General features: G+C 49.2%; 1 protein-coding gene across 11 annotated transcripts in view; it reads right to left on the bottom strand.

Annotated features, from left to right (window-relative positions):
* Positions 1-27,375, bottom strand: part of LOC139368993 (arginine-glutamic acid dipeptide repeats protein-like) — an 89,175-nt gene that overhangs the window by 7,936 nt on the left and 53,864 nt on the right. For 4 of the 11 annotated variants that reach the window (XM_071108538.1, XM_071108531.1, XM_071108536.1 and 1 more), the window contains exons 7-13: positions 12,281-12,443; positions 10,312-10,404; positions 7,821-8,020; positions 4,932-5,093; positions 4,429-4,542; positions 2,556-4,000; positions 155-371 (exon numbers count right to left, since the gene is read on the bottom strand). In XM_071108538.1, coding sequence (XP_070964639.1) covers positions 155-371; positions 2,556-4,000; positions 4,429-4,542; positions 4,932-5,093; positions 7,821-8,020; positions 10,312-10,404; positions 12,281-12,443 — 2,394 coding nt within the window. Of the gene's footprint in view, positions 1-154; positions 372-2,555; positions 4,001-4,428; positions 4,543-4,931; positions 5,094-7,820; positions 8,021-10,311; positions 10,405-10,973; positions 10,980-12,115; positions 12,135-12,280; positions 12,444-27,375 lie in introns of those variants that run through there. The other 7 variants (XM_071108532.1, XM_071108541.1, XM_071108535.1 and 4 more) reach the window with 5 other exon arrangements.

Genomic DNA, 27,375 nt, shown 5'->3' with positions numbered 1-27,375 from the left:
TAACCAATGAGGAGGCATTGTCCACTAATTGATTGATGTCATTGGAAAAACGTATCTTCCTCCATCTTTTTTTTTTTACTACAAAACATAGAAACTCTCAAATTTCACAACTGTTGATGTTGGACATGAAGACAAATTTACACCAAACACTCACCGCAGCTCTCTCCTGTTCCTTCTCTCTTTCCCGTTCCCGCTCTCGTTCCTTCTCCCTCTCCCTCTCCTTCTCCTCCCGGGCTTTCTGCTCCGCCTCCCTCTTGACCCGCTCCAGCGCCTCTTCTCTCTTCTTGGCCAGTTTAGAAGCAGCCAGAGGAGTGAAATAGAAGTCTGTTCTGGCACACGTGTTGTACCCACGGTCCAGGTGCTTGTAGAACCTATTGACAAACAATGGAAAACATGGAAATACACATTAATATACAGCAAAGATGTACAGTTTGGCTGACAGTACTTCATGGATATACACAAAGTACAGTGCATTCGGAAAGTATTCAGACCCCGACTTTTTCCACATTTTGTTACATTACAGCCTTAGCTCTAAAATTGCTGTAATTGTTTTCTTATTCTACACACAATACCCCATAACCACAAAGCGAAAACAGGTTAAGAAATACTGCAAATGTATTAAAAATAAACTGAACTATCACTTATACATCAGTATTCAGAACCTTTACTCAGTACTTTGTTGAAGCACCTTTGGCAGCGATTACAGCCTCGAGTCTTCTTGGGTATGACGCTACAAGCTTGGCACACCTGTCTTTGGGGAGTTTTCGCAGATCCTCTCAAGCTCTGTCAGATTGGATGGGGAGTGTCGCTGCACAGCTATTTTCAGGTCTCTCCAGAGATGTTCGATAGGGTTCAAGTCCGGGTTCTGGCTGGGCCACTCAAAGACATTGTCTTGGCTATGTGCTGAGGGTCGTTGTCCTGTTGGAAGGAGTTCCTGAGCGATGTGAAGCAGGTTTTCATCAAGGATCTCTCTGTACTTTGCTCTGTTCATCTTTCCCTTGATCCTGACTAGTCTCCCAGTCCCTGTTGCTGAGAAACATCTCATGGTCTGAGAGTCCTTTAGGTGCCTTTTGGCAAACTCCAAGCAAGCTGTCATGTGCTTTTTACTAAGGAGTTGATTCCTTCTGGCCACTCTACCATAAAGGCCCGATTGGTTGAATGCTGCAGAGATGGTTGTCCTTCTGGAAGGTTCTCCCATCTCCACAGAGGAACTCCGGAGCTCTGTCAGAGTGACCATCGGGTTCTTGGTCACCTCCCTGACCAAGGTCCTTCTCCCCCGATTGCTCAGTTTTGCCAGGTAACCAGCTCTTGGATAAGTCTTGGTGTTTCCAAACTTCTTCCATTTAAGAATTATGGAGTCCCCTGTTTTCTTCGGGACCTTCAATACTGCAGAAATGTTTTGGTACCCTTCCCCAGATCTGTGCCTCGACACAATCCTGTCTCGGAGCTCTACGGACAATTCCCTCAACCTCATGGCTTGGTTTTTGCTCTGACATGCACTCCAAATCATGTCCAATCAATTGAATTTACCACAGGTGGACTCGTAGCAAAGTGTCTATTTTGTGTCAATTTTATTTTTAATACATTTCCCCAAAAAATGAAAAACCCGTTTTTTGCTTCGTCATTACTGTGTGTTGATTTTAGGGGAAAAAATAATTTAATCAATTTTAGAATACATAACATGTAGATAAGTCAAGGGGTCTGAATACTTTCCAAATGCACTGTATTATAGTAAGGCTGTACAGTTTAGCCAACAATACTTCATGGAAATACACACGAAATCAGGGGTGTCAAACATCCGGCACGTGGGCTGCCCTCCGGACCTCAGTGAAGACCAAACGCGGTCCGTGGTAAAATCAGTTTGACACCCCTGAGCAGCTTGCTAACATCACAGTTCTTATATGACTTGTATTCATGAATCATTAATATTCTTTGTGAAAAAACTTGTGTTTTGACAGAGTGTGTGTGTTTTGACAGAGTGTGTGTGTTCTGACAGTGTGTGTGTGTGTGTTTTGATAGTGTGTGTGTTTTGACAGAGTGTGTGTGTGTTTTCTGACAGTGTGTGTGTGTGTGTGTGTGTGTGTGTGTGTGTGTTTTGACAGTGTGTGTGTTTTGACAGAGTGTGTGTGTTCTGACAGTGTGTGTGTGTGTGTTCTGACAGTTTGTGTGTGTGTGTGTGTGTGTGTTTTGACAGAGTGTGTGTGTTCTGACAGTGTGTGTGTGTGTGTTCTGACAGTGTGTGTGTGTGTTCTGACAGAGTGTGTGTGTTCTGACTGTGTGTGTGTGTGTGTTCTGACAGTGTGTGTGTGTGTGTGTTCTGACAGTGTGTGTGTGTGTGTTCTGGCAGTGTGTGTGTGTGTGTTCTGACAGTGTGTGTGTGTGTGTGTTTTGACAGAGTGTGTGTGTTTTGACAGTGTGTGTGTTTTTTGACAGTGTGTGTGTGTGTGTGTGTTTTGACAGAGTGTGTGTTCTGACTGTGTGTGTTTTGACAGTGTGTGTGTTCTGACTGTGTGTGTTTTGACAGTGTGTGTGTGTGTGTGTGTGTCAGGGCATACCGTGCTGATTGGCTGGCATGGCTGGGCGTGTTGACGATGGTTGGCTCGGGGGAGGGGCTCCGAGGAGGGGGCGGAGGGCTCTCGGGCTCCTCTGATTCGTCAAGAGGTTCCTCCTTGATGTGTACAGGCGGGACGGCAGGACCTGTGCAGGCGGAGCCGACGGGGGCGGTGATGGGCATGGAGAAGGAGGAGGGGGGCTGGAGGCCTGGTGGTAGAGACGAGGACGAGGGAGGGCAGCCAGCGGAGGAGGGGGGCAGGACAGGGTTGAAGGGGTGAGGAGGGAACGGGGGCTGTTGGGGTGTGTTGGGGTGGGAGGATTGCGATGGTCCGGAGAGAGGTAGAGGAGGGGGGTGCTGGTTGCCTCTCTCTCTCTCTGAAAGGGGGAGATTCTGGGACTGGGTGAGGACAGGGGGCTGGGCTGGTGGGGGCTGGAGCTGCTGGCCAGGGCCCTGAGGCATGAGCTGGAGGGGAGGAGGGTGGGCTGGGGGAGGGTGGTGGGCGGACAGGGAGGAGAGGGGTTTGAGGGCGGGCGGAGGGGGCAGGTTGGAGGGCATCTGGGGGAAAGGGGGCGCTGAGAGGTGTGGAGGCCCGTGTTTGTGAGACTGGGGGTCGCGGTTGGGCATGTGGGGGATGGGGGTGGTGGGAGGGGGCTTGATGTGGGGCATAGACATGGAGGGGGCATGGGGTAGGAGCTGCTCACGGGGCAGTTGATTGGACGATACACCCTGGGACAACGATTGGCTGGGAGGCGTGTGGACCCTGTGGGGCGGCTGCTGCAATTGGCCGAGAGGCAGTGGGGAGGGCGGGACCTGAGACTGGGGGGGGAGGGAGTGGGGCAGGTGGGAGGGGCCAACCTGAAGTGGGTGGGGAATGGATGATGGGTGGGGCTGTGGGCCGTGGAGCGCGCTAGGTAGCGACTGGGGTCCTGGGGGTGGAGCCTGAGACATCCCCTGCAGCGGAGAATGAGGCGAGGGAGAGGGCCGCCTATGGGGGTGGATGGACACCCCTGATTGGTTGAGAGAGAGGGGGCCGGCCTGTTGGGGCATGGGAGGCGGTAGCGGAAGGAAAGTGGGGGGTGCGGAGGGAGAGGACACCTGGGGGACCAGTGAGGGGGCTGTGGAGGACGTGGGAGGTAATGGCGGGGTGGTGGAGCGACCACCGGAGGTCCCTGGCTGACAGGACTGGATAACCGGAGGGTGCTGCGACTGTCCCTCCCTATCTCTCTCTCTCTCCCTCCTCTGCAGTAGGAGCAGCTGCTGCTGGGCGGAGGAGTCCGAGTCACTCTCCCCGTCTCGGGGGCTGGGGATGGAGGGCGAGGAGCTGCGGTTATCCTGGTCGATGTCTTTAGCGTCACTGCTACATTCCTCGTTGACGCTGTGCCCATCTGAGCTCTCTCCCTCGCCCTCTCCCTCGCATTCTGACGGCGAGTCGGACCGACCCAGCTCCTGTGGAACAGGGAACAGAAAGACAGAAGTCGAGGACGTGAATGGTTGTGGTATACACATCTCATTAACAACGTGAATGGTTGTGGTATACACATCTCATTAACAACGTGAATGGTTGTGGTATACACATCTCATTAACAACGTGATTGGTTGTGGTATACACATCTCATTAACAACGTGATTGGTTGTGGTATACACATCTCATTAACAACGTGAATGGTTGGTATTAGCACTATAATAACAGACCTAGGATCAGTTCTCCTCCAGGTGTTCATTATGATTTTAAAAGGAAAAACTGATCCTAGATCAGGACTACTTTGTGGATACTGCAAGCCCAGAGCTAGACAGACACTATTCCTCAACCCACAACACATCTAGCTGGCTACCCAACAGAAACTATCTGGTATGACACGTAGTAGCTAAGTCACCTGGGTCTTGGACTTTTTTGCGATGGTCCTGTTGTCCGTGTCCTCGGTGTCTGAGGCTCCTCCTTTCTCTCGTTGGCGTTTGGCACACTTCATAGGAGACTCCTCCTTGATCTTCTGAAGGCAATCAATCAATCAATCAATCAATAATATCATACTATTACTGTCATTTCCAATCAGACTTTCATACAGATTCACCTGCTACAGTCTAATGAGAGGGAATGGCTAAACACTCATGATCCTGCCCTGTGAGTGATCCTGTCCTGTGAGTGATCCTGTCCTGTGAGTGATCCTGTCCTGTGAGTGATCCTGTCCTGTGAGTGCTCCTGTCCTGTGAGTGATCCTGTCCTGTGAGTGATCCTGTCCTGTGAGTGCTCCTGTCCTGTGAGTGATCCTGTCCTGTGAGTGATCCTGTCATGTGAGTGATCCTGTCCTGTGAGTGATCCTGTGTAAACACAGCTTCTGTGTGTGTGTCTGTAAACACAGCTTCTGTGTGTGTACTCTACCTTGCTGGGTTTCTTCATGGGGTCTGTCTTGCTGTCAGTGCTGTCTGTGGAGGCTGCAGAGGGGGAGGTACGGCCACTAGACCGGAGGTCCTCATTGGTTGGAGACACTCGTCCATCAGGGCTGGCTGTCTGCTTCTTACGGCCACTACGGAGTGTCGACATCTGAAGACATGCGAGAAGGTTTGTTTCCACCAAATTAACAATGTACCTTTTCTCTATCAGTTTTTAATTTACCGAATAAAAAAATAAATCTAAAAGTTGTGTTTTTAAACAATGTGTTTTCATCGCATTTATAACTCTACCGATAGTTTTGTCACAAAAAATGGTTGAGTTTAAAATAGCAAATGTGTCTACATTGGTCTTGGTGCCTGCGCTCTAGCCAACCAGCTCTCAGATACAGTACGAGTAGGCTAGTCTACATTATTCTGGATAAGAGAGAGTGAAAATATTTTTGGGTCAGTCAATCATCGATCGAACATCACTGCACTTTCACCCCCCTGTGAAGTTCATCAGAACTTATTTAATCTGTAGACTAATAAACTGTATACTAGAGGGATCGACCGATTAATTAGGGACGATTTCAAGTTTCCATAACAATAGGTAATCGGCATTTTTGGACACCGATTATGGCCGATAACATCGCACTCCACGAGGAGACTGCGTGGCAGGCTGACTACCTGTTACTCCACGAGGAGACTGTGTGGCAGGCTGACTACCTGTTACTCCACGAGGAGACTGCGTGGCAGGCTGACTACCTGTTACTCCACGAGGAGACTGCGTGGCAGGCTGACTACCTGTTACTCCACGAGGAGACTGCGTGGCAGGCTGACTACCTGTTACTCCACGAGGAGACTGCGTGGCAGGCTGACTACCTGTTACTCCACGAGGAGACTGCGTGGCAGGCTGACTACCTGTTACTCCACGAGGAGACTGCGTGGCAGGCTGACTACCTGTTACTCCACGAGGAGACTGCGTGGCAGGCTGACTACCTGTTACTCCACGAGGAGACTGCGTGGCAGGCTGACTACCTGTTACTCCACGAGGAGACTGCGTGGCAGGCTGACTACCTGTTATGAGAGTGCAGCAAGGAGCCAAGGTAAGTTGCTAGCTAGCATTCAACTTATCTTATAAAAAACAAATCAATCTTAACATAAATCACTAGTTAACGACACATGGTTGATGATATTACTAGTTTAACTAGATTGTCCTACGTTGCATATAATCGATGCGGTGCCTGTTAATTTATCATTGAATCACAGGCTACTTCGCCAAACGGGTGATTTAACAAGCGCATTCGTGAAAAAAAGCCCTGTTGTTGCACCAATGTGTACCTAACCGTGAACATCAACGCCTTTCTTAAAATCAATACACAAGTATATATTTTTTAAACCTGCATATTTAGTTAATATTGCCTGCTAACATTAATTTATTTTAACTAGGGAAATTGTGTCACTTCTCTTGCGTTCAGTGTAAGCAGAGTCAGGGTATATGCAGCAGTTTGGGCCGCCTGGCTCGTTGCGAACTGTGTGAAGACCATTTCTTCCTAACGAAGACCGTAATTAATTTGCCAGAATTGTACGTAATTATGACATAACATTGAAGGTTGTGCAATGTAACAGGAATATTTAGACTGATGGATGCCACCCGTTAGATAAAATACGGAACGGTTCTGTATTTGACTGAAAGAATAAACATTTTGTTTTCGAAATGATAGTTTCCGGATTTGACCATAATTAATGACCAAAGGCTTGTATTTCTGTGTGTTTATTATAATTAAGTCTATGATTTGATATTTGATAGAGCAGTCTGACTGAGCGGTGGTAGGAGGCAGCAGGCTCGTAAGCATTTATTCAAACTGCACTTTCCTGCGTTTGCCAGCAGCTCTTAGCAATGCTTGAATCACAGCGCTGTTTATGACTTCTAGCCTACCAACTCCTGAAATTAAGCTGGCAATACTAAAGTGCCTTTAAGAACATCCAATAGTCAAAGGTTAATGAAATACAAATGGTTTAGAGGGAAATAGTCCTATAATATCTACAACCTAAAACTTCTTACCTGGGAATATTGAAGACTCATGTTAAAAGGAACTACCAGCTTTCATATGTTCTCATGTTCTGAGCAAGGAACTTAAACGTTAACTTTCTTACATGGCACATATTGCACTTTTACTTTCTTCTCCAACACTTTGTTTCGCATTTTCGCAACCAAATTGAACATGTTTCATTATTTATTTGAGACTAAATAAGATTTTATTTATGTATTATACGAAGTTAAAATAAAAGTGCTCATTGTTAATTCAGTATTGTTGTAATCGTCATTATTACCAATATATATACATATATAAAAATAGGCATTGTTTATTTTTGTTTCTCCAATAATCGGTATCGGCGTTGAAATATCATAATCGGTCGACCTCTACTGTCAAGACGAGTCGTAGTGAGAAGACCACGCGTCATTGGTCATCGCGTGACTCCAAGTTGACTTCGATATGATGGTTATTATATCAATATAGACGAATAAAGACATTTCTCACATCATTTATTTTACCGACGCAAAAATAACCCATCATGTCGAACTAACAAATGATCTGTCTGCATTTATAAAATTGTACCGAGACTTCCTGTTTCCATCACAGCTGTGGTGATTGTTTTGTATACAGTATGACTTTACTCACACAAAACCTGTGGATGGAAACGAGATTATAGAGAAACAAAAAATGAGAAAGAGAGAGAAGAAAGAGCACAGAGAGATGGAAAGAGAAGAGAGAGCACAGACAGAGGGAGAGAGAAAGAGAGAGAAGAAAGAGCACAGACAGAGGGAAAGAGAAAGCGAGAGAAGAGAGACAGAAGAACGACAGAGAGAAAGCAATAGAGAGGGAGGGAGTCGTACCGATCCTCTGTTGCGTCGGGTCTTCATGCTATGCTTGCCGCTGAGTCCATCCTCATCCTCTTTGACGGGTTTGAACATAAACGGAGGCGGGTCCACGGGCTTCTCGATGGGGGGCAGCTCGCCGTACTTCTTAAAGTGGATACGACAGTCTGTACACAACAAGATGTTCTCTCTGCCCCCGTGGTGCCAGTCCTTAGAGGCTGAGAGAGACGGCAGAGACAGAGGACTCATACATCACTACACACAGGGAAGCAGAGGACTCACACATCACTACAAACAGGGAGACAGAGGACTCATACACACAGCTAGACAGGGAGACAGAGGACTCATAAACATCACTACACACAGGGAGACAGAGGACTCATACACACAGCTAGACAGGGAGACAGAGGACTCATACACACAGCTAAACAGGGAGACAGAGGACTCATAAACATCACTACACACAGGGAGACAGAGGACTCATACACACAGCTAGACAGGGAGACAGAGGACTCATACACACAGCTAGACAGGGAGACAGAGGACTCATAAACATCACTACACACAGGGAGACAGAGGACTCATACACACAGCTAGACAGGGAGACAGAGGACTCATACACACAGCTAGACAGAGGACTCATACACACAGCTAGACAGGGAGACAGAGGACTCATAAACATCACTACACACAGGGAGACAGAGGACTCATACACACAGCTAGACAGGGAGACAGAGGACTCATACACACAGCTAGACAGGGAGACAGAGGACTCATAAACATCACTACACACAGGGAGACAGAGGACTCATACACACAGCTAGACAGGGAGACAGAGGACTCATACACACAGCTAGACAGGGAGACAGAGGACTCATACACACAGCTAGACAGGGAGACAGAGGACTCATAAACATCACTACACACAGGGAGACAGAGGACTCATACACACAGCTAGACAGGGAGACAGAGGACTCATACACACAGCTAGACAGGGAGACAGAGGACTCATACACACAGCTAGACAGGGAGACAGAGGACTCATACACACAGCTAGACAGGGAGTCAGAGGACTCATACACATCACTACACACAGGGAAACAGAGGACTCATACACACAGCTAGACAGGGAGACAGAGGACTCATACACACAGCTAGACAGGGAGAAAGAGAACTCATACACACAGCTAGACAGGGAGACAGAGGACTCATACACACAGCTAGAGAGGGAGACAGAGGACTCATACACACAGCTAGACAGGGAGACAGAGGACTCATACACACAGCTAGAGAGGGAGGCAGAGGACTCATAAACATCACTACACAGGGAGACAGAGGACTCATACACATAGCAGAGAGGGAGACAGAGGACTCATACACACAGCTAGACAGGGAGACAGAGGACTCATACACACAGCTAGACAGGGAGACAGATGACTCATACACATAGCAGAGAGGGTGACAGAGGACTCATACACACAGCTAGACGGAGAGACAGAGGACTCATCCACACAGCTAGACCGGGAGACAGAGGACTCATACACACAGCTAGACAGAGGACTCATACACACAGCTAGACAGAGAGACAGAGGACTCATACACACAGCTAGACAGAGAGACAGAGGACTCATACACACAGCTAGACAGAGAGACAGAGGACTCATACACACAGTTAGACAGAGAGACAGAGGACTCATACACACAGCTAGACAGAGAGACAGAGGACTCATACACACAGCTAGACAGAGAGACAGAGGACTCATACACACAGCTAGACAGAGAGACAGAGGACTCATACACACAGCTAGACAGAGAGACAGAGGACTCATACACACAGCTAGACAGGGAGACAGAGGACTCATACACACAGCTAGAGAGGGAGACAGAGGACTCATACACACAGCTAGACAGGGAGACAGAGGACTCATACACACAGCTAGACAGGGAGACAGAGGACTCATACACACAGGGAGACAGAGGACTCATACACACAGGGAGACAGAGGACTCATACACACAGGGAGACAGAGGACTCATACACACAGCTAGACAGGGAGACAGAGGACTCATACACACAGCTAGACAGGGAGACAGAGGACTCATACACACAGGGAGACAGGGAGACAGAGGACTCATACACACAGGGAGACAGAGGACTCATACACACAGCTAGACAGGGAGACAGAGGACTCATACACACAGCTAGACAGGGAGACAGAGGACTCATACACACAGCTAGACAGGGAGACAGAGGACTCATACACACAGCTAGACAGGGAGTCAGAGGACTCATACACACAGGGAGACAGAGGACTCATACACACAGCTAGACAGGGAGACAGAGGACTCATACACACAGCTAGACAGGGAGACAGAGGACTCATACAGGCCACGGCCCCGTCTCCGTTTTGAGGTGGGATTTAAACTGATCACAAACCATGAGGACTGTCACACCAGGTCACGGTGATGGTGTGTGTGTGTGTGTGTAACACAGCGATGATGGTACTTACTGGTGGTGAAACAGTGTCGGCAGGCGTAACCCTTCAGCTCCTGCTCACTGTCTTCACTGTCCAGGTCATCTTCACTGGCTGAACTCAGGTCTACTGGAGGAGAACAGAACACACCTTCAGTACCGAGCTAAACATCTCACTGGCTGAACTCAGGTCTACTGGAGGAGAACAGAACACACCTTCTAAATAAAAACACGAGTTTCATGCAAAAGTTAGAGGGGGGGGGTTTAGACGGGGGGGGTGGAGAGTTGGTGTCCTACTTCCAGAACTCTGGGGGGGAGGGGGGTCTAGACGGGGGGGTGGAGAGTAGGTGTCCTACTTCCAGAACTCTGGGGAGGGGGGTCTAGACGGGGGGGTGGAGAGTAGGTGTACTACTTACAGAACTCTGGGGAGGGGGGTCTAGACAGGGGGGTGGAGAGTAGGTGTCCAACTTACAGAACTCTGGGGAGGGGGGTCTAGACGGGGGGGTGGAGAGTAGGTGTCCTACTTCCAGAACTCTGAGGGGGAGGGGGGTCTAGACGGGGGGGTGGAGAGTAGGTGTCCTACTTACAGAACTCTGGGGAGGGGGGTCTAGACAGGGGGGTGGAGAGTAGGTGTCCAACTTACAGAACTCTGGGGAGGGGGGTCTAGACGGGGGGGTGGAGAGTAGGTGTCCTACTTACAGAACTCTGAGGGGGGGGGTCTAGACGGGGGGGGTGGAGAGTAGGTGTCCTACTTACAGAACTCTGGGGAGGGGGGTCTAGACAGGGGGGTGGAGAGTTGGTGTCCTACTTCCAGAACTCTGGGGACTCTTCGTGAGAGGTTAGGGGTTAGGGTGGAGAGTTGGTGTCCTACTTACAGAACTCTGGGGACTCTGCGTGAGAGGTTAGGGGTTAGGGTGGAGAGTTGGTGTCCTACTTACAGAACTCTGGGGACTCTGCGTGAGAGGTTAGGGGTTAGGGTGGAGAGTTGGTGTCCTACTTACAGAACTCTGGGGACTCTGCGTGAGAGGTTAGGAGTTAGGGTGGAGAGTTGGTGTCCTACTTACAGAACTCTGGGGAGGGGGGTCTAGACAGGGGGGTGGAGAGTTGGTGTCCTACTTACAGAACTCTGGGGAGGGGGGTCTAGACGGGGGGGTGGAGAGTAGGTGTCCTACTTACAGAACTCTGGGGAGGGGGGTCTAGACAGGGGGGTGGAGAGTTGGTGTCCTACTTACAGAACTCTGGGGACTCTTCGTGAGAGGTTAGGGGTTAGGGTGGAGAGTTGGTGTCCTACTTCCAGAACTCTGGGGACTCTTCGTGAGAGGTTAGGGGTTAGGGTGGAGAGTTGGTGTCCTACTTACAGAACTCTGGGGACTCTGCGTGAGAGGTTAGGGGTTAGGGTGGAGAGTTGGTGTCCTACTTACAGAACTCTGGGGACTCTGCGTGAGAGGTTAGGGGTTAGGGTGGAGAGTTGGTGTCCTACTTACAGAACTCTGGGGAGGGGGGTCTAGACAGGGGGGTGGAGAGTTGGTGTCCTACTTACAGAACTCTGGGGAGGGGGGTCTAGACAGGGGGGTGGAGAGTTGGTGTCCTACTTCCAGAACTCTGGGGACTCTGCGTGAGAGGTTAGGGGTTAGGGTAGAGAGTTAGTGTCCTACTTCCAGAACTCTGGGGAGGGGGGTCTAGACGTGGGGGTGGAGAGTTAGTGTACTACTTACAGAACTCTGGGGACTCTTCGTGAGAGGTTAGGGGTTAGGGTGGAGAGTTGGTGTCCTACTTACAGAACTCTGGGGACTCGTCATGAGAGGTTAGGGGTTAGGGTGGAGAGTTGGTGTCCTACTTACAGAACTCTGAGGAGGGGGGTCTAGACGGGGGGTGGAGAGCTGGTGTCCTACTTACAGAACTCTGAGGAGGGGGGTCTAGACGGGGGGTGGAGAGTTAGTGTCCTACTTAAAGAACTCTGAGGAGGGGGGTCTAGGCGGGGGGTGGAGAGCTGGTGTCCTACTTACAGAACTCTGAGGAGGGGGGTCTAGATGGGATGTTGACGGGGGTGGAGGCGGTGCGTGTCTTGATGCGTCGGAACACAGGCTGACGACGGTGTCTACGGTGGGCCCTGGACGACGCTGCCTCAGGAGTCTTCTTCCAGTAGTAGTAGAAGGTTATCAACTCACCCTGCAAGGTAGACATGGGAGAGGGAGGATGAGAGCAGAACCACTGAGAGCAGAACCACTGACAGCAGAACCACTGACAGCATGACTACTGACAGCAGAACCACTGACAGCAGGACCACTGACAGCAGGACCCCTGACAGCAGGACCCCTGACAGCATGACTACTGACAGCAGGACCACTGACAGCAGGACCACTGACAGCATGACCACTGACAGCAGGACCACTGACAGCAGAACCCCTGACAGCATGACCACTGAGACCATGACTCCAGGACACTGAGACCATGACTCCAGGCCACTGAGACCATGACTCCAGGCCACTGAGACCATGACTCCAGGCCACTGAGACCATGACTCCAGGACACTGAGACCATGACTCCAGGACACTGAGACCATGACTCCAGGCCACTGAGACCATGACTCCAGGCCACTGAGACCATGACTCCAGGCCACTGAGACCATGACTCCAGGACACTGAGACCATGACTCCAGGACACTGAGACCATGACTCCAGGACACTGAGACCATGACTCCAGGCCACTGAGACCATGACTCCAGGACACTGAGACCATGACTCCAGGACACTGAGACCATGACTCCAGGACACTGAGACCATGACTCCAGGACACTGAGACCATGACTTCAGGACACTGAGACCATGACTCCAGGACACTGAGACCATGACTCCAGGACACTGAGACCATGACTCCAGGACACTGAGACCATGACTCCAGGACACTGAGACCATGACTCCAGGACACTGAGACCATGACTCCAGATCACTGAGACCATGACTCCAGGACACTGAGACCATGACTCCAGGACACTGAGACCATGACTCCAGGACACTGAGACCATGACTCCAGATCACTGAGACCATGACTCCAGGACACTGAGACCATGACTCCAGGACACTGAGACCATGACTCCAGATCACTGAGACCATGACTCCAGGACACTGAGACCATGACTCCAGGACACTGAGACCATGACTCCAGGACACTGAGACCATGACTCCAGGACACTGAGACCATGACTCCAGATCACTGAGACCATGACTCCAGGACACTGAGACCATGACTCCAGATCACTGACACCATGACTCCAGGACACTCCAGACTCCAGACACTGAGACCATGACTCCAGGACACTGAGACCATGACTCCAGGACACTGAGACCATGACTCCAGGACACTGAGACCATGACTCCAGGACACTGAGACCTGAGACCATGACTCCAGGACACTGAGACCATGACTCCAGGACACTGAGACCATGACTCCAGGACACTGAGACCATGACTCCAGGACACTGAGACCATGACTCCAGGACACTGAGACCATGACTCCAGGACACTGAGACCATGACTCCAGGACACTGAGACCATGACTCCAGGACACTGAGACCATGCTCTTTACTGAGGGAGGCTGTCTGGCCACATTAACTAGTGCTCTTTACTGAGGGAGGCTGTCTGGCCACATTAACTAGTGCTCTTTACTGAGGGAGGCTGTCTGGCCACATTAACTAGTGCTCTTTACTGAGGGAGGCTGTCTGGCCACATTAACTAGTGCTCTTTACTGAGGGAGGCTGTCTGGCCACATTAACTAGTGCTCTTTACTGAGGGAGGCTGTCTGGCCACATTAACTAGTGCTCTTTACTGAGGGAGGCTGTCTGGCCACATTAACTAGTGCTCTTTACTGAGGGAGGCTGTCTGGCCACATTAACTAGTGCTCTTTACTGAGGGAGGCTGTCTGGCCACATTAACTAGTGCTCTTTACTGAGGGAGGCTGTCTGGCCACATTAACTAGTGCTCTTTACTGAGGGAGGCTGTCTGGCCACATTAACTAGTGCTCTTTACTGAGGGAGGCCGTCTGGCCACATTAACTAGTGCTCTTTACTTAGGGAGGCTGTCTGGCCACATTAACTAGTGCTCTTTACTGAGGGAGGCTGTCTGGCCACATTAACTAGTGCTCTTTACTGAGGGAGGCCGTCTGGCCACATTAACTAGTGCTCTTTACTGAGGGAGGCTGTCTGGCCACATTAACTAGTGCTCTTTACTGAGGGAGGCCGTCTGGCCACATTAACATGTGCTCTTTACTGAGGGAGGCTGTCTGGCCACATTAACTAGTGCTCTTTACTGAGGGAGGCTGTCTGGCCACATTAACTAGTGCTCTTTACTGAGGGAGGCCGTCTGGCCACATTAACTAGTGCTCTTTACTGAGGGAGGCTGTCTGGCCACATTAACATGTGCTCTTTGCTGAGGGAGGCTGTCTGGCCACATTAACTAGTGCTCTTTCCTGAGGGAGGCCGTCTGGCCACATTAACTAGTGCTCTTTACTGAGGGAGGCTGTCTGGCCACATTAAAAAGGGTCTGAACAGCCCTCCACGGTGTTAAGAGTCTGAACAGCCATCCACAGTGTTAAGGGTCTGAAAAGCCCTCCACAGTGTAAAGAGTCTGAACAGCCCTCCACGGTGTAAAGAGTCTGAACAGCCCTCCACGGTGTTAAGGGTCTGAACAGCCCTCCACGGTGTTAAGGGTCTGAACAGCCCTCCACGGTGTTAAGGGTCTGAACAGCCCTCCACGGTGTTAAGGGTCTGAACAGCCCTCCACGGTGTTAAGAGTCTGAACAGCCCTCCACGGTGTAAAGAGTCTGAACAGCCCTCTACGGTGTTAAGGGTCTGAACAGCCCTCCACGGTGTTAAGGGTCTGAACAGCCCTCCACGGTGTTAAGGGTCTGAACAGCCCTCCACGGTGTTAAGAGTCTGAACAGCCCTCCACGGTGTAGAGTCTCAACAGCCCTCCACGGTGTAGAGTCTCAACAGCCCTCCACGGTGTAGAGTCTGAACAGCCCTCCACGGTGTAGAGTCTGAACAGCCCTCCACGGTGTAGAGTCTGAACAGCCCTCCACGGTGTAGAGTCTAAACAGCCCTCCACGGTGTAGAGTCTGAACAGCCCTCCACGGTGTTAAGAGTCTGAACAGCCCTCCACGGTGTTAAGAGTCTGAACAGCCCTCCACGGTGTGTAGAGTCTGAACAGCCCTCCACGGTGTAAAGAGTCTGAACAGCCCTCCACGGTGTAAAGAGTCTGAACAGCCCTCCACAGTGTTAAGAGTCTGAACAGCCCTCCACGGTTATAAGGGTCTGAACAGCCCTCCACGGTGTAAAGAGTCTGAACAGCCCTCCACGGTGTAAAGAGTCTGAACAGCCCTCCACGGTGTAAAGAGTCTGTACAGCCCTCCACAGTGTTAAGGGTCTGAACAGCCCTCCACGGTTATAAGGGTCTGAACAGCCCTCCACGGTGTAAAGAGTCTGAACAGCCCTCCACGGTGTAAAGAGTCTGAACAGCCCTCCACGGTGTAAAGTCTGAACAGCCCTCCACGGTGTAAATAGTCTGAACAGCCCTCCACGGTGTAAAGAGTCTGAACAGCCCTCCACGGTTATAAGGGTCTGAACAGCCCTCCACGGTGTAAAGAGTCTGAACAGCCCTCCACGGTGTAAAGAGTCTGAACAGCCCTCCACGGTGTAAAGAGTCTGAACAGCCCTCCACGGTGTAAAGAGTCTGAACAGCCCTCCACGGTGTAAAGAGTCTGAACAGCCCTCCACGGTGTAAAGAGTCTGAACAGCCCTCCACGGTGTAAAGAGTCTGAACAGCCCTCCACGGTGTAAAGAGTCTGAACAGCCCTCCACGGTGTAAAGAGTCTGAACAGCCCTCCACGGTGTAAAGAGTCTGAACAGCCCTCCACGGTGTAAAGAGTCTGAACAGCCCTCCACGGTGTAAAGAGTCTGAACAGCCCTCCACGGTGTAAAGAGTCTGAACAGCCCTCCACGGTGTAAAGAGTCTGAACAGCCCTCCACGGTGTAAAGAGTCTGAACAGCCCTCCACGGTGTAAAGAGTCTGAACAGCCCTCCACGGTGTAAAGAGTCTGAACAGCCCTCCACGGTGTAAAGAGTCTGAACAGCCCTCCACGGTGTAAAGAGTCTGAACAGCCCTCCACGGTGTAAAGAGTCTGAACAGCCCTCCACGGTGTAAAGAGTCTGAACAGCCCTCCACGGTGTAAAGAGTCTGAACAGCCCTCCACGGTGTAAAGAGTCTGAACAGCCCTCCACGGTGTTAAGAGTCTGAACAGCCCTCCACGGTGTAAAGAATCTGAACAGCCCTCCACGGTGTTAAGGGTCCGAACAGCCCTCCACGGTGTTAAGGGTCTGAACAGCCTCCACGGTGTAGATTCTGAACAGCCCTCCACGGTGTAAAGAATCTGAACAGCCCTCCATGGTGTTAAGAGTCTGAACAGCCCTCCACGGTGTTAAGAGTCTGAACAGCCCTCCACGGTGTAAAGAATCTGAACAGCCCTCCACGGTGTAAAGAATCTGAACAGCCCTCCACGGTGTTAAGGGTCCGAACAGCCCTCCACGGTGTTAAGGGTCCGAACAGCCCTCCACGGTGTTAAGGGTCTGAACAGCCTCCACGGTGTAGATTCTGAACAGCCCTCCACGGTGTAAAGAATCTGAACAGCCCTCCACGGTGTAAAGAATCTGAACAGCCCTCCACGGTGTTAAGAGTCTGAACAGCCCTCCACGGTGTTAAGAGTCTGAACAGCCCTCCACGGTGTAAAGAATCTGAACAGCCCTCCACGGTGTTAAGAGTCTGAACAGCCCTCCACGGTGTTAAAGCCTATTGATTGATTTGGTCCTCTCCGTCAGTGTTGCTACCTTTTCAGCAAACAGTGTCTGCCCCTCTCTCTCTAGCCGGGCCAGCTGGTGAGGGCAGGGATCTGGCTGGGGGTGAGCGTGCAGGTAAAGTAATCTGGCGAGACGTCCTGATGTGAAATCTAATTGAACTGTGTAGATCAGATGTGAGAAGCAGCGAGTACTAGAGTAGCCTGAGTGTGTTGTCTGCTCCGTGATTAATGACCATTCTCCCCCCCCCCCTCCCAGCAGCCCTCCGCCCCCCCCCAGCAGCCCTCCGCCCCCAGCAGCCCTCCGCCCCCCCCCCAGCAGCCCTCCGCCCCAGCAGCCCTCCGCCTCCCCCCCCAGCAGCTCGACAGCCCAGCCCACGACAACCACAAACCAACACACAGAAAAAAGGTTGCCGTGGCCCTAAAATCACTTACAGTAAGTCACACATCATTATATTATCCAGGAATAAAAGTCCACAAACTAAATTGCAGAGATTTGAAAAGGAAACTAACAGGAGTAGATGAGTGGAGATGCTTCAAAAGGGATTGGCTGTTGATTAGAATGTTCTGGAACCACAGGGAAATAATATGTTAATAAAACCTTTGTTTCCTGTCTTTCTCTTCATCTTTGGCGCAGTGGTCTAAAGGCAACGCATCTCAGTGCTAGAGGCTTCACTACAGACACCCTGGTTCGATATCCAGACTGTATCACAACCGGCCGTGATTTGGGAGATCTGTCACAATTGGCCCAGCGTCGTCCGGGTTTGGCCGGTGTATGCCGTCATTGTAAATAAGAATTTGTTCCTAACCGACTTTTGCCTAGTTTAAATTGTTAAATAGAATACATAGTTGTACTCTGCCTTGCTGCTACTAGCTTGCATGAGTAGTAAATGGAGTCCATCTGCATCACGCCAGAGTCCAACATAAACAGAGGAGATCTGCCACACAGTGAAGAACGGCTAGATGACGGGAGGAGTGTGTTCAGTCCTGTGGTGAATTAGTATCAAACCGACAGATTTGACAGAGGGTTTAAATAGCTCCACCAACCTGCCCGTCTGTCAAAGTTTCTCTGAAAGCCATATATCCCATGATCTCCTGTTCTTTTACCAGACATAAACGTCACTAACTGTCATCGCGGCATAATATGATGTTTGTTGTGTTTCACTGGTTTATACTGCGTAAAATGTCAAATATATTTCACACCAAAAACAGATCTGTAGAAGCCAGTGAACTACAATGATGTACTAAAATATGAAATATTTTTTGTCCAGAGAGCTAGCTACATGAGACTAGCTGAAAGCTCTCAGAACACAATAGTGACAACATAAGCTTGGTATTATATAAGGCCTTCTAGCATGCTGGCTGCTTCCTTCTGCAGGAGATGAGTGTTCTGGTGGATTATCATCAGACAAGGAAAGGGATTAGCTTATATCACCACGTCTGCTATGACCTCACTCTCTCTGCTCCCCTCCCTCTCAGTCTCACTGCTATGACCTCACTCTCTCTGCTCCCCTCCCTCTCAGTCTCACTGCTATGACCTCACTCTCTCTGCTCCCCTCCCTCTCAGTCTTACTGCTATGACCTCACTCTCTCTGCTCCCCTCCCTCTCAGTCTCACTGCTATGACCTCACTCTCTCTGCTTCCCTCCCTCTCAGTCTCACTGCTATGACCTCACTCTCTCTGCTTACCTCCCTCTGTCTCACTGCTATGACCTCACTCTCTCTCACTGCTATGACCTCACTCTCTCTGCTCCCCTCCCTCTCAGTCTCACTGCTATGACCTCACTCTCTCTGCTCCCCTCCCTCTCAGTCTCACTGCTATGACCTCACTCTCTCTGCTCCCCTCCCCCTGTCTCACTGCTATGACCTCACTCTCTCTGCTCCCCTCCCTCTCAGTCTCACTGCTATGACCTCACTCTCTCTGCTCCCCTCCCTCGGTCTCACTGCTATGACCTCACTCTCTCTGCTCCCCTCCCTCTCAGTCTCACTGCTATGACCTCACTCTGCTCCCCTCCCTCTGTCTCACTGCTATGACCTCACTCTCTCTGCTCCCCTCCCTCTGTCTCACTGCTATGACCTCACTCTCTCTGCTCCCCTCCCTCTGTCTCACTGCTATGACCTCACTCTCTCTGCTCCCCTCCCTCTCAGTCTCACTGCTATGACCTCACTCTCTCTGCTCCCCCCTCCCTCTCAGTCTCACTGCTATGACCTCACTCTCTCTGCTCCCCTCCATCTGTCTCACTGCTATGACCTCACTCTCTGCTCCCCTCCCTCTCAGTCTCACTGCTACAACTCCCTCCCTCACTCTCTCTGCTCCCCTCCCTCTCAGTCTCACTGCTATGACCTCACTCTCTGCTCCCCTCCCTCTCAGTCTCACTGATACGGTCACTTCAAATGCTACACATTTGATGGTTAAGGTTAACAAATGTTACGTTTATAACTACTTGTGAGGTAGGTAGGGAGGGATGTCACTTTTGGTTACGATTATAATTATATCGTTTGAAAATATATATGAAAAAATATATTTTAAAAATCATGAAAAATAAAACATGTAATATATTTTGAGTAGATTAGATGTCGGTGTCTTTGATGCACAGCACACTACGGCAAACCATACTCCAGCGTAGAGCAAGCTAGTTTGAACGGTCATACGCTAGCTAGTTTGAATGGTCATACGCTAGCTAGATTGAATAGTCATACGCTAGCTAGATTGAATAGTCATACGCTAGCTAGTTTGAACGGTCATACGCTAGCTAGTTTGAACGGTCATACGCTAGCCATATGAATAGTCATACGCTAGATAGTATGAATGGTCATACGCTAGCTAGTTTGAATAGTCATACGCTAGCTAGTTTGAATGGTCATACGCTAGCTAGTTTGAATGGTCGTACGCTAGCTAGTTTGAACGGTCATACGCTAGCTAGTTTGAACGGCCATACGCTAGCTAGTTTGCCAGCTTGTTGTTGAAGTTGTACGGAACCAAAGTTGTGGGACTGTTGTCAGTCAGATACATGCTGATTTCTGAGAACTGGCTCTGTGTCTCGCTACTCTGGAACATTTGGCCAACGTGATGACATCACAGAGAGGAGTCCAGCTGTAGAACTCGGCGCACCAATCACAGCGGAACAGAATGAAAACTCATTTGGGAATTAGCGAGAACTTCACTGCACTAGCTAGCATGTGTATTCAGCATGGAGTGTGTGAACTGGCGTTGTTGGCATCCCTGCCTTTCATTTCATACAGCCAGCAAGCAGACACTGGTTCAGCCAGCAAGCAGACACTAACATCAGCTAGTACATTTTTTGTGCACATTTAGAATTTCATAATTACTGATTCTACACGGGGAAGGACAGGGCCGGGGGGCTGGTGTTCCTGTGCTACACAGGGCAGTGCAGGCTAAGGGTGAGGGCTAAAATACGGTATTTACACACTGATCTCAGCTCGCCCCCTCTCTCTCTACTTTTCCCTGCTCTCTCCATTTTTCTCCCTCTCCTCTCCCCAGCTCTATTCTTCTCCCTCTGCTCTTTCCCTCTCTCTCTTCCTCTCTGCTCTTTCTGCAGGCTAAACAGATGGTTAGTGTTTTTCCTGGCAGATTTGTGACAAGAGTCACAAAAGGCCCCTGCTTTGACACCAAGCCAAACGGTTAAGGCAGTTACTGGCAGGAGCAGGGGAAGAGGAGGAGGAGAGAACAGGGGAGGAGGGGGAAGGAGGGAGGCAGAAGCCAGAGCAGGGGAAGAGAAGGGGGGAGGAGGGGAGAGAGAGGGAGAGCGGGGAAGTGCTGAGAGAGAAATAAGAGAGAAAAACATTGGAAAACAAATCAACCCTGAATCTAACCAGCCCTTCCTAAAACCTCTCCCACATTTCAGACGAATGAGCTGTTGCTGTGAGATTATAGAGGTGGGGGGAGGGACCAGCAGGAGAGAATGTCATGACTGGGTTGGGTTAGGGTTAGCTACAGAGTTGAGTAAACAACCACGATTGCAGCCAGGCAGAGTGGCTCAGAGGAGGAGTCTGACTATCATTACAGCAAGGGGGAGGAGTCTGACTATCATTACAGCAAGGGGGAGGAGTCTGTTGATCTGACAACAACAATAAGGACACCTGCTCTTTCCATGACAGACTGACCAGGTGAATCCAGGTAAAAGCTATGATCCTTTATTGATGTGACCTGTTAAAACCTAAGGCTAGGGGGGCACTATTTTCACGTCCGGATGAAAAGTGTGCCCAAAGTAAACTGCCTGCTACTCAGGCCCAGAAGCTAGGCTATGCATATTATTGGTAGATTTGGATAGAAAAAACGCTGAAGTTTCTAAAACTGTTTGAATGATGTCTGTGAGTATAACAGAACTTATTTGGCAGGCGAAACACCGAGGACAAAACATCCAGGATTTTTTTTTTTTTTTTTGAGGTCACTCTCTTTTCAATGGGTTTTCAATGGGAATCTAGAATTCCAAGGCAGTTGCTTGCAGTTCCTATCGCTTCCACTGGATGTCAACAGTCTTTAGAAATTGGTTGATGTTTTTCCTTTTGAGAAATGAAGAAGCAGCCCTGTTCAGAACGAGGGTAGAGAGAAGTGTACTGTTTGTTAGTGGCGCGTGACCTGAAAGCTCGCTCCACTTTGTTTTCCTCCGGTATTGAACACAGTTTATTCCGTCTTAAATTTGATCGATTATTTACGTTTAAAAATACCTAAAGTTGTATTAGGAAAGTTGTTTGAAATGTTTGGATCAAGTTTACCGGTAACTTATTAGATAATGTGTAGTCATGTTGTGTTGAGTTGGAACCGGTGTATTTTCTGAATCATACGCGCCAAATAAATGGACATTTTGGATATATAACAACAGAATTTATCGAACAAAAGGACCATTTGTGATGTTTAATGGACATATTGGAGTGCCAACAGAAGATCTTCAAAGGTAAGGCATTAATTATATCGTTATTTCTGACTTTTGTGTTGTGCCTGACGGGTTGAATTATGATTGTCATGTGTTTGTTTAATGGGGTCCTCAGATAACAGCGTGGTTTGCTTTCGCAGTAAAGCCTTTTTGAAATCTGACACTGTGGCTGGATTAACAAGAAGTTCATCTTTAAACCCATGTTTAACACTTGTATGATTTATTAATTATTATTATGAGTATTTCTGTTTTTGAATTTGGCGCTCTGCTATTTCACTGGGTGTTGTCAAATCAATCCCGTTAACGGGATTGGCACACGAAGGGATCACTAAGGAGTTAAATCCACTTCAATCAGTGTAGATGAAGGGGAGGAGACAGGTTAAAGAAGGATTTCAGAGGGTGCGAGGGCAAGACGAAAGTTAAGTGCGCTTGAACAGGGTTTGGTAGTATGGGTTTCTTCCAGCACTGAGCTAATTTTAGGTAGGCGCGAACGTGAACATCTGCGAAAATTCTGTGTAACTTCCGGCGCGAGTTCACTGTGAACACCTGAGGTTGTACCTGCTTTACGTTATGTTTTAACAGTGGTCAAGGAGGCTGCTGTAGCTATTTGATCATAATGGAGGTACCTACCAGAGTGGCCTACCATCAAAAATTCTAAATCACAATTACCTTCAGTAGAGTGGAGCATTGTGGGGGAAAAACTACAACGTTCAGTGAAGTTCTTCTCTGCCACACACCGAAGAGCGGGGAACGAGGAGCAGAACGCGGAGCAGAACGAGGAGCGGGGAATGAGGAGCAGAACGAGGAGTGGGGAACGAGGAGCAGAACGAGGAGCAGAACGAGGAGCGGGGAACGAGGAGCGGGGAACGAGGAGCAGAACGAGGAGCAGAACGAGGAGCAGATCGAGGAGCGGGGAACGAGGAGCGGGGAACGAGGAGCGGGGAACGAGGAGCGGGGAACGAGGAGCAGAACGAGGAGCAGAACGAGGAGCAGAACGAGGAGCAGAACGAGGAGCGGGGAACGAGGAGCAGAACGAGGAGCAGATCGAGGAGCAGATCGAGGAGCAGGTCGAGGAGCGGTCGAGGAGCGGGGAACGAGGAGCAGAACGAGGAGCGGGGAACGAGGAGCAGAACGAGGAGCGGGGAACGAGGAGCAGAACGAGGAGCAGAACGAGGAGCAGAACGAGGAGCAGATCGAGGAGCAGATCGAGGAGCAGATCGAGGAGCAGAACGAGGAGCGGGGAACGAGGAGCGGGGAACGAGGAGCAGAACGAGGAGCGGGGAACGAGGAGCGGGGAACGAGGAGCAGAACGAGGAGCGGGGAACGAGGAGCGGGGAACGAGGAGCGGGGAACGAGGAGCAGAACGAGGAGCAGAACGAGGAGCTCCACACTCGCTCGCTGAAAGTCACAGCCCGAATGTTTCCTCCTCTTCAAAAGATGCCAACACCTGCAAGATCTTGATTTGTCAAAAATAAACTAGTGATGAAAAACCCAAGGAACTAACGCACCTCATCATGTAAGGCATCCCATTGTATCATGACAGAGCTACGCTAACATTTATGTTTACGTGGTCTGTTCACGAGAGATTAAATTATTCTTAACGGAAATGAAATATACAGTATATTTGTTAATACAGTACGTTGTCTCTTATCTAATGCTTTAGTAACACTAATTGGGTCTCGTATACAGTTACAAAAAAAAGAACGGCAACAATATATCTCCAGCTACATATTAATACATTGCTTCCACCAAGGTCAACACAGTCGGAGCCCCGACGGCTTCTGAAACAGACAGCCACTCCTGTCTGTGGTCCCTGTAAGCGCAGTACAGAACAGCACAGGGCAGAGAGAGCAAATGTGCACTGGGGGGGGGGGGGGGGGGGAGAAAAAAAAGGCCTTGGCTGATGGAACAGTGTGTGCGCGTGCCTGTGTGTGTTTCTCGCCTGGCGGTTAAATAGGCAGGTGGATCCCCGCTGCGCCAATCCTTTCTCCCACTGAATGACCGAGCTGTGTTTTCACAGGTCAGGGATACACACGCCAGAGAATCACCACTCTCTCCCCGTTTCACTGCTGTAAGCGCTTTTACAAATCAAAGCAGATTGGACATACTGCTACAGAGCCTTTTTACAGGGCAGTTGATCCCTACGCCTGCTACAGAGCCTTTTTACAGGGTGGGTTGATCCCTACGCCTGCTACAGAGCCTTTTTACAGGGCGGGTTGATCCCTACGCCTGCTACAGAGCCTTTTTACAGGGTGGGTTGATCCCTACGCCTGCTACAGAGCCTTTTTACAGGGTGGGTTGATCCCTATGCCTGCTACAGAGCCTTTTTACAGGGCAGTTGATCCCTACGCCTGCTACAGAGCCTTTTTACAGGGTGGGTTGATCCCTACGCCTGCTACAGAGCCTTTTTACAGGGCGAGTTGATCCCTAAGCCTTTTACAGGGTGGGTTGATCCCTACGCCTGCTACAGAGCCTTTTTACAGCGCGGGTTGATCCCTACGCCTGCTACAGAGCCTTTTTACAGGGCGGGTTGATCCCTACGCCTGCTACAGAGCCTTTTTACAGGGCGGGTTGATCCCTACGCCTGCTACAGAGCCTTTTTACAGGGCGGGTTGATACCTACGCCTCACCTAACCTTGATAAGCTAATCCACCTAATATAAATCACATAGTGGAGCCTTGCAAAGGGATCTCCTGTCCTCCTCGTTAATCTATTTTATTGTTTTGTTCATACTAGAAAGTGTCACGGTTTGATTTGATACAGTAGGACCTCTTCCTGTACTACATCTATTAGCTAGAACAGACAGGGGTTGAGTGACTGACTACAGGCCAAAAGCCTGCTGTCTGCTGCGGTCTATTTGCTGATGATGTTGCCTACACCAAGCAACCTGTTTTCTGAAATGATCTGATAAAAAAAATTCAATTTTATTTGGAATGACAAGCCAGACAAAATTATTAAATATGAAAGAATAAGTCATACAAAAGTTTTACTTAAATACGAACTGGTTCTCTGGCAAATAAGTAAGAAAGTCTCACCTCATATTCAAGAATGGCCTTTTCCCCTTTATTCAGATTACAACCTCTTACAACCTCTCACTTTCGGGTATTTGCAAACGAAATGTCCAAAATATCGTTATTTTTAAAACAAGCCATAGAAAGTTGGTTGCAAAGTTGTCACACATGCAGCTAACAGAAACATATGTAAATGTCTGCTCTACCCAAAATTACAGCATTACCGCAAAAATGGAAGAGGCAATGTGGAAAAGAGTAAGGAACTTATCTTTCGGCATTAAATACCAAAGTACCTTAAAGAAAATCATGACGACTACAAAAATATACCAGTTTAATTGAAGGACCAAACAAAAAAAATTGACAGGTTTGCCACAGATTGGGAAGAGATTTGACATACCGATTCCATGGCACACGGTTTATAAACTGATATACAAAACGACGCCCGATTCAAAACTACATATAGTTCTATATATATATATATATATATGGGGGATACAACCTTCCAGGCTCTACAGATTTTGCTGCTTAGAGACAGTCAATAGATCATTTATTTTGGTACTGTCCATATGTAGCTTGTTTTTGGTCACAGATCCAGTAATGACTGAGGAATTGCAACATCAAATCAAATGTTATTGGTCACATGGTTAGCAGATGGTATTGGTCACATACACATGGTTAGTAGATGTTAATGGTCACATACACATGGTTAGCAGACTTTATTGGTAACATACACATGGTTAGCAGATGTTATTGTGAGTGTAGTGAAATGCTTGTGCTTCTAGATCTTACAGTGCAGCAGTATCTAGCAGGTAATACCTAACAATTCCACAACAAAACCTAAAACGCACAATCTAGTAAAGGATGAGAATATATAAGTATAACAGATCAGCAATGACAGAGCGGCTAAGATGCAATAGATAGTAAATCATTTTTTATTTTTATTTTACCTTTATTTAACTAGGCAAGTCAGTTAAGAACAAATTCTTATTTTCAATGATGGCCTAGGAACAGTGGGGTTAACTGCCTGTTCAGGGGCAGAACGACAGATTTGTACCTTGTCAGCTCGGGATTTGCAACCTTCCGGTTACTAGCCCAACGCTCTAACCACTAGGCTACCCTGCCGCCCTAGTGAAGGATACGGTATACAGTATATACATATGAGATAAGTAATGCGAGATATGTAGACATTCTTAAAGTGGCATTATTAAAGTGACTAGTGTTCCATTTATTAAAGTGGCCAATGATATCAAGTCGGTAGGTAGGCAGCAGCCTCTCTGTGATAGTGGTGGCTGTTTAACAATCTGATGGCCTTGAGATTGATAGAAAACAGCTTCTCTCTGTCACAGCTGTGATGCACCTGTACTGACCTCGCCTTTTGGATGATAGCGGGGTGAACAGGTAGTGGCTCGGATGGTTGATGTCCTTGATTATCTTTTTTTGCCTCCCTGTGACATCCGGTGCTGCAGGTGTCTTGGAGGGCAAGTAGTTTGCCTCCGGTGATGCGTTGTGCAGACTGCACCACCCTCTGGAGAGCCCTGCGGTTGAGGGCGGGGGCAGTTGCTGTACCAGGGGGTGATACAGCCCGACCGGAAGCTCTCAATTGTGCACCTATAAAAGTTAGAGGGTTTTCATGTGACAAGCCACATTTTATCAGCCTGGTGGTGCTCCCTCTGCTGTTTCCTGAAGTCCACGATCATCTCCTTTGTTTTGTTGACGTTGAGTGAGAGGTTATTTTCCTGACACCACACTCCGAGGGCCCTTACCTCCTCCTTGTAGGCTGTCTCGTCGTTGTTGGGTCTGCAAAGTTGATGATTGAGTTGGAGGTGTGCATGGCCACGCAGTCATGGGTGAACAGGAGAGGGCTGAGGACGCACCCTTGTGGGGCCCCAGTGTTGAGGATCAGCGGAGTGGAGAAGTTGTTTCCTACCTTCACCACCCGGGGAAGGCCCGTCAGGAAGTCCAGGACCCAGTTGCACAGGGCGGGGTTGAGACCCAGGGCCTCCAGCTTGATGATGAGCTTGGATGGTACTATGGTGTTGAATGTTGAAGCTGTATTCAATGAACAGATTCTTACATAAGTATTCCTCTTGTCCAGATGGGATAGGGCAGAGTGCAGTGTGATTGCATCGTCTGTGGACCTATTGGGGCGGTAAGAAAATTGAAGTGGGTCTAGGGTATCAGGTAGGGTGGAGGTGATATGATCCTTGGCTAGTCTCTCAAAGCACTTCAAGATGACGGGGCGATTAGTCATTTAGTTTAGTCATTTAGTTCAGTTACCTTGGCTTTCTTGGGAACAGGAACAATGGTGGTCATCTTGAAGCATGTGGGGACAGCAGACTGGGATAGGGATTGA

This window comes from Oncorhynchus clarkii, chromosome 16, assembly GCF_045791955.1.
Source record: "Oncorhynchus clarkii lewisi isolate Uvic-CL-2024 chromosome 16, UVic_Ocla_1.0, whole genome shotgun sequence".
Classification (NCBI taxonomy): Eukaryota; Metazoa; Chordata; class Actinopteri; order Salmoniformes; family Salmonidae; genus Oncorhynchus; species Oncorhynchus clarkii.
The sequence above is the reverse complement of the archived record's forward strand: the minus strand, read 5'-3'. Positions and strand labels throughout refer to the sequence as shown.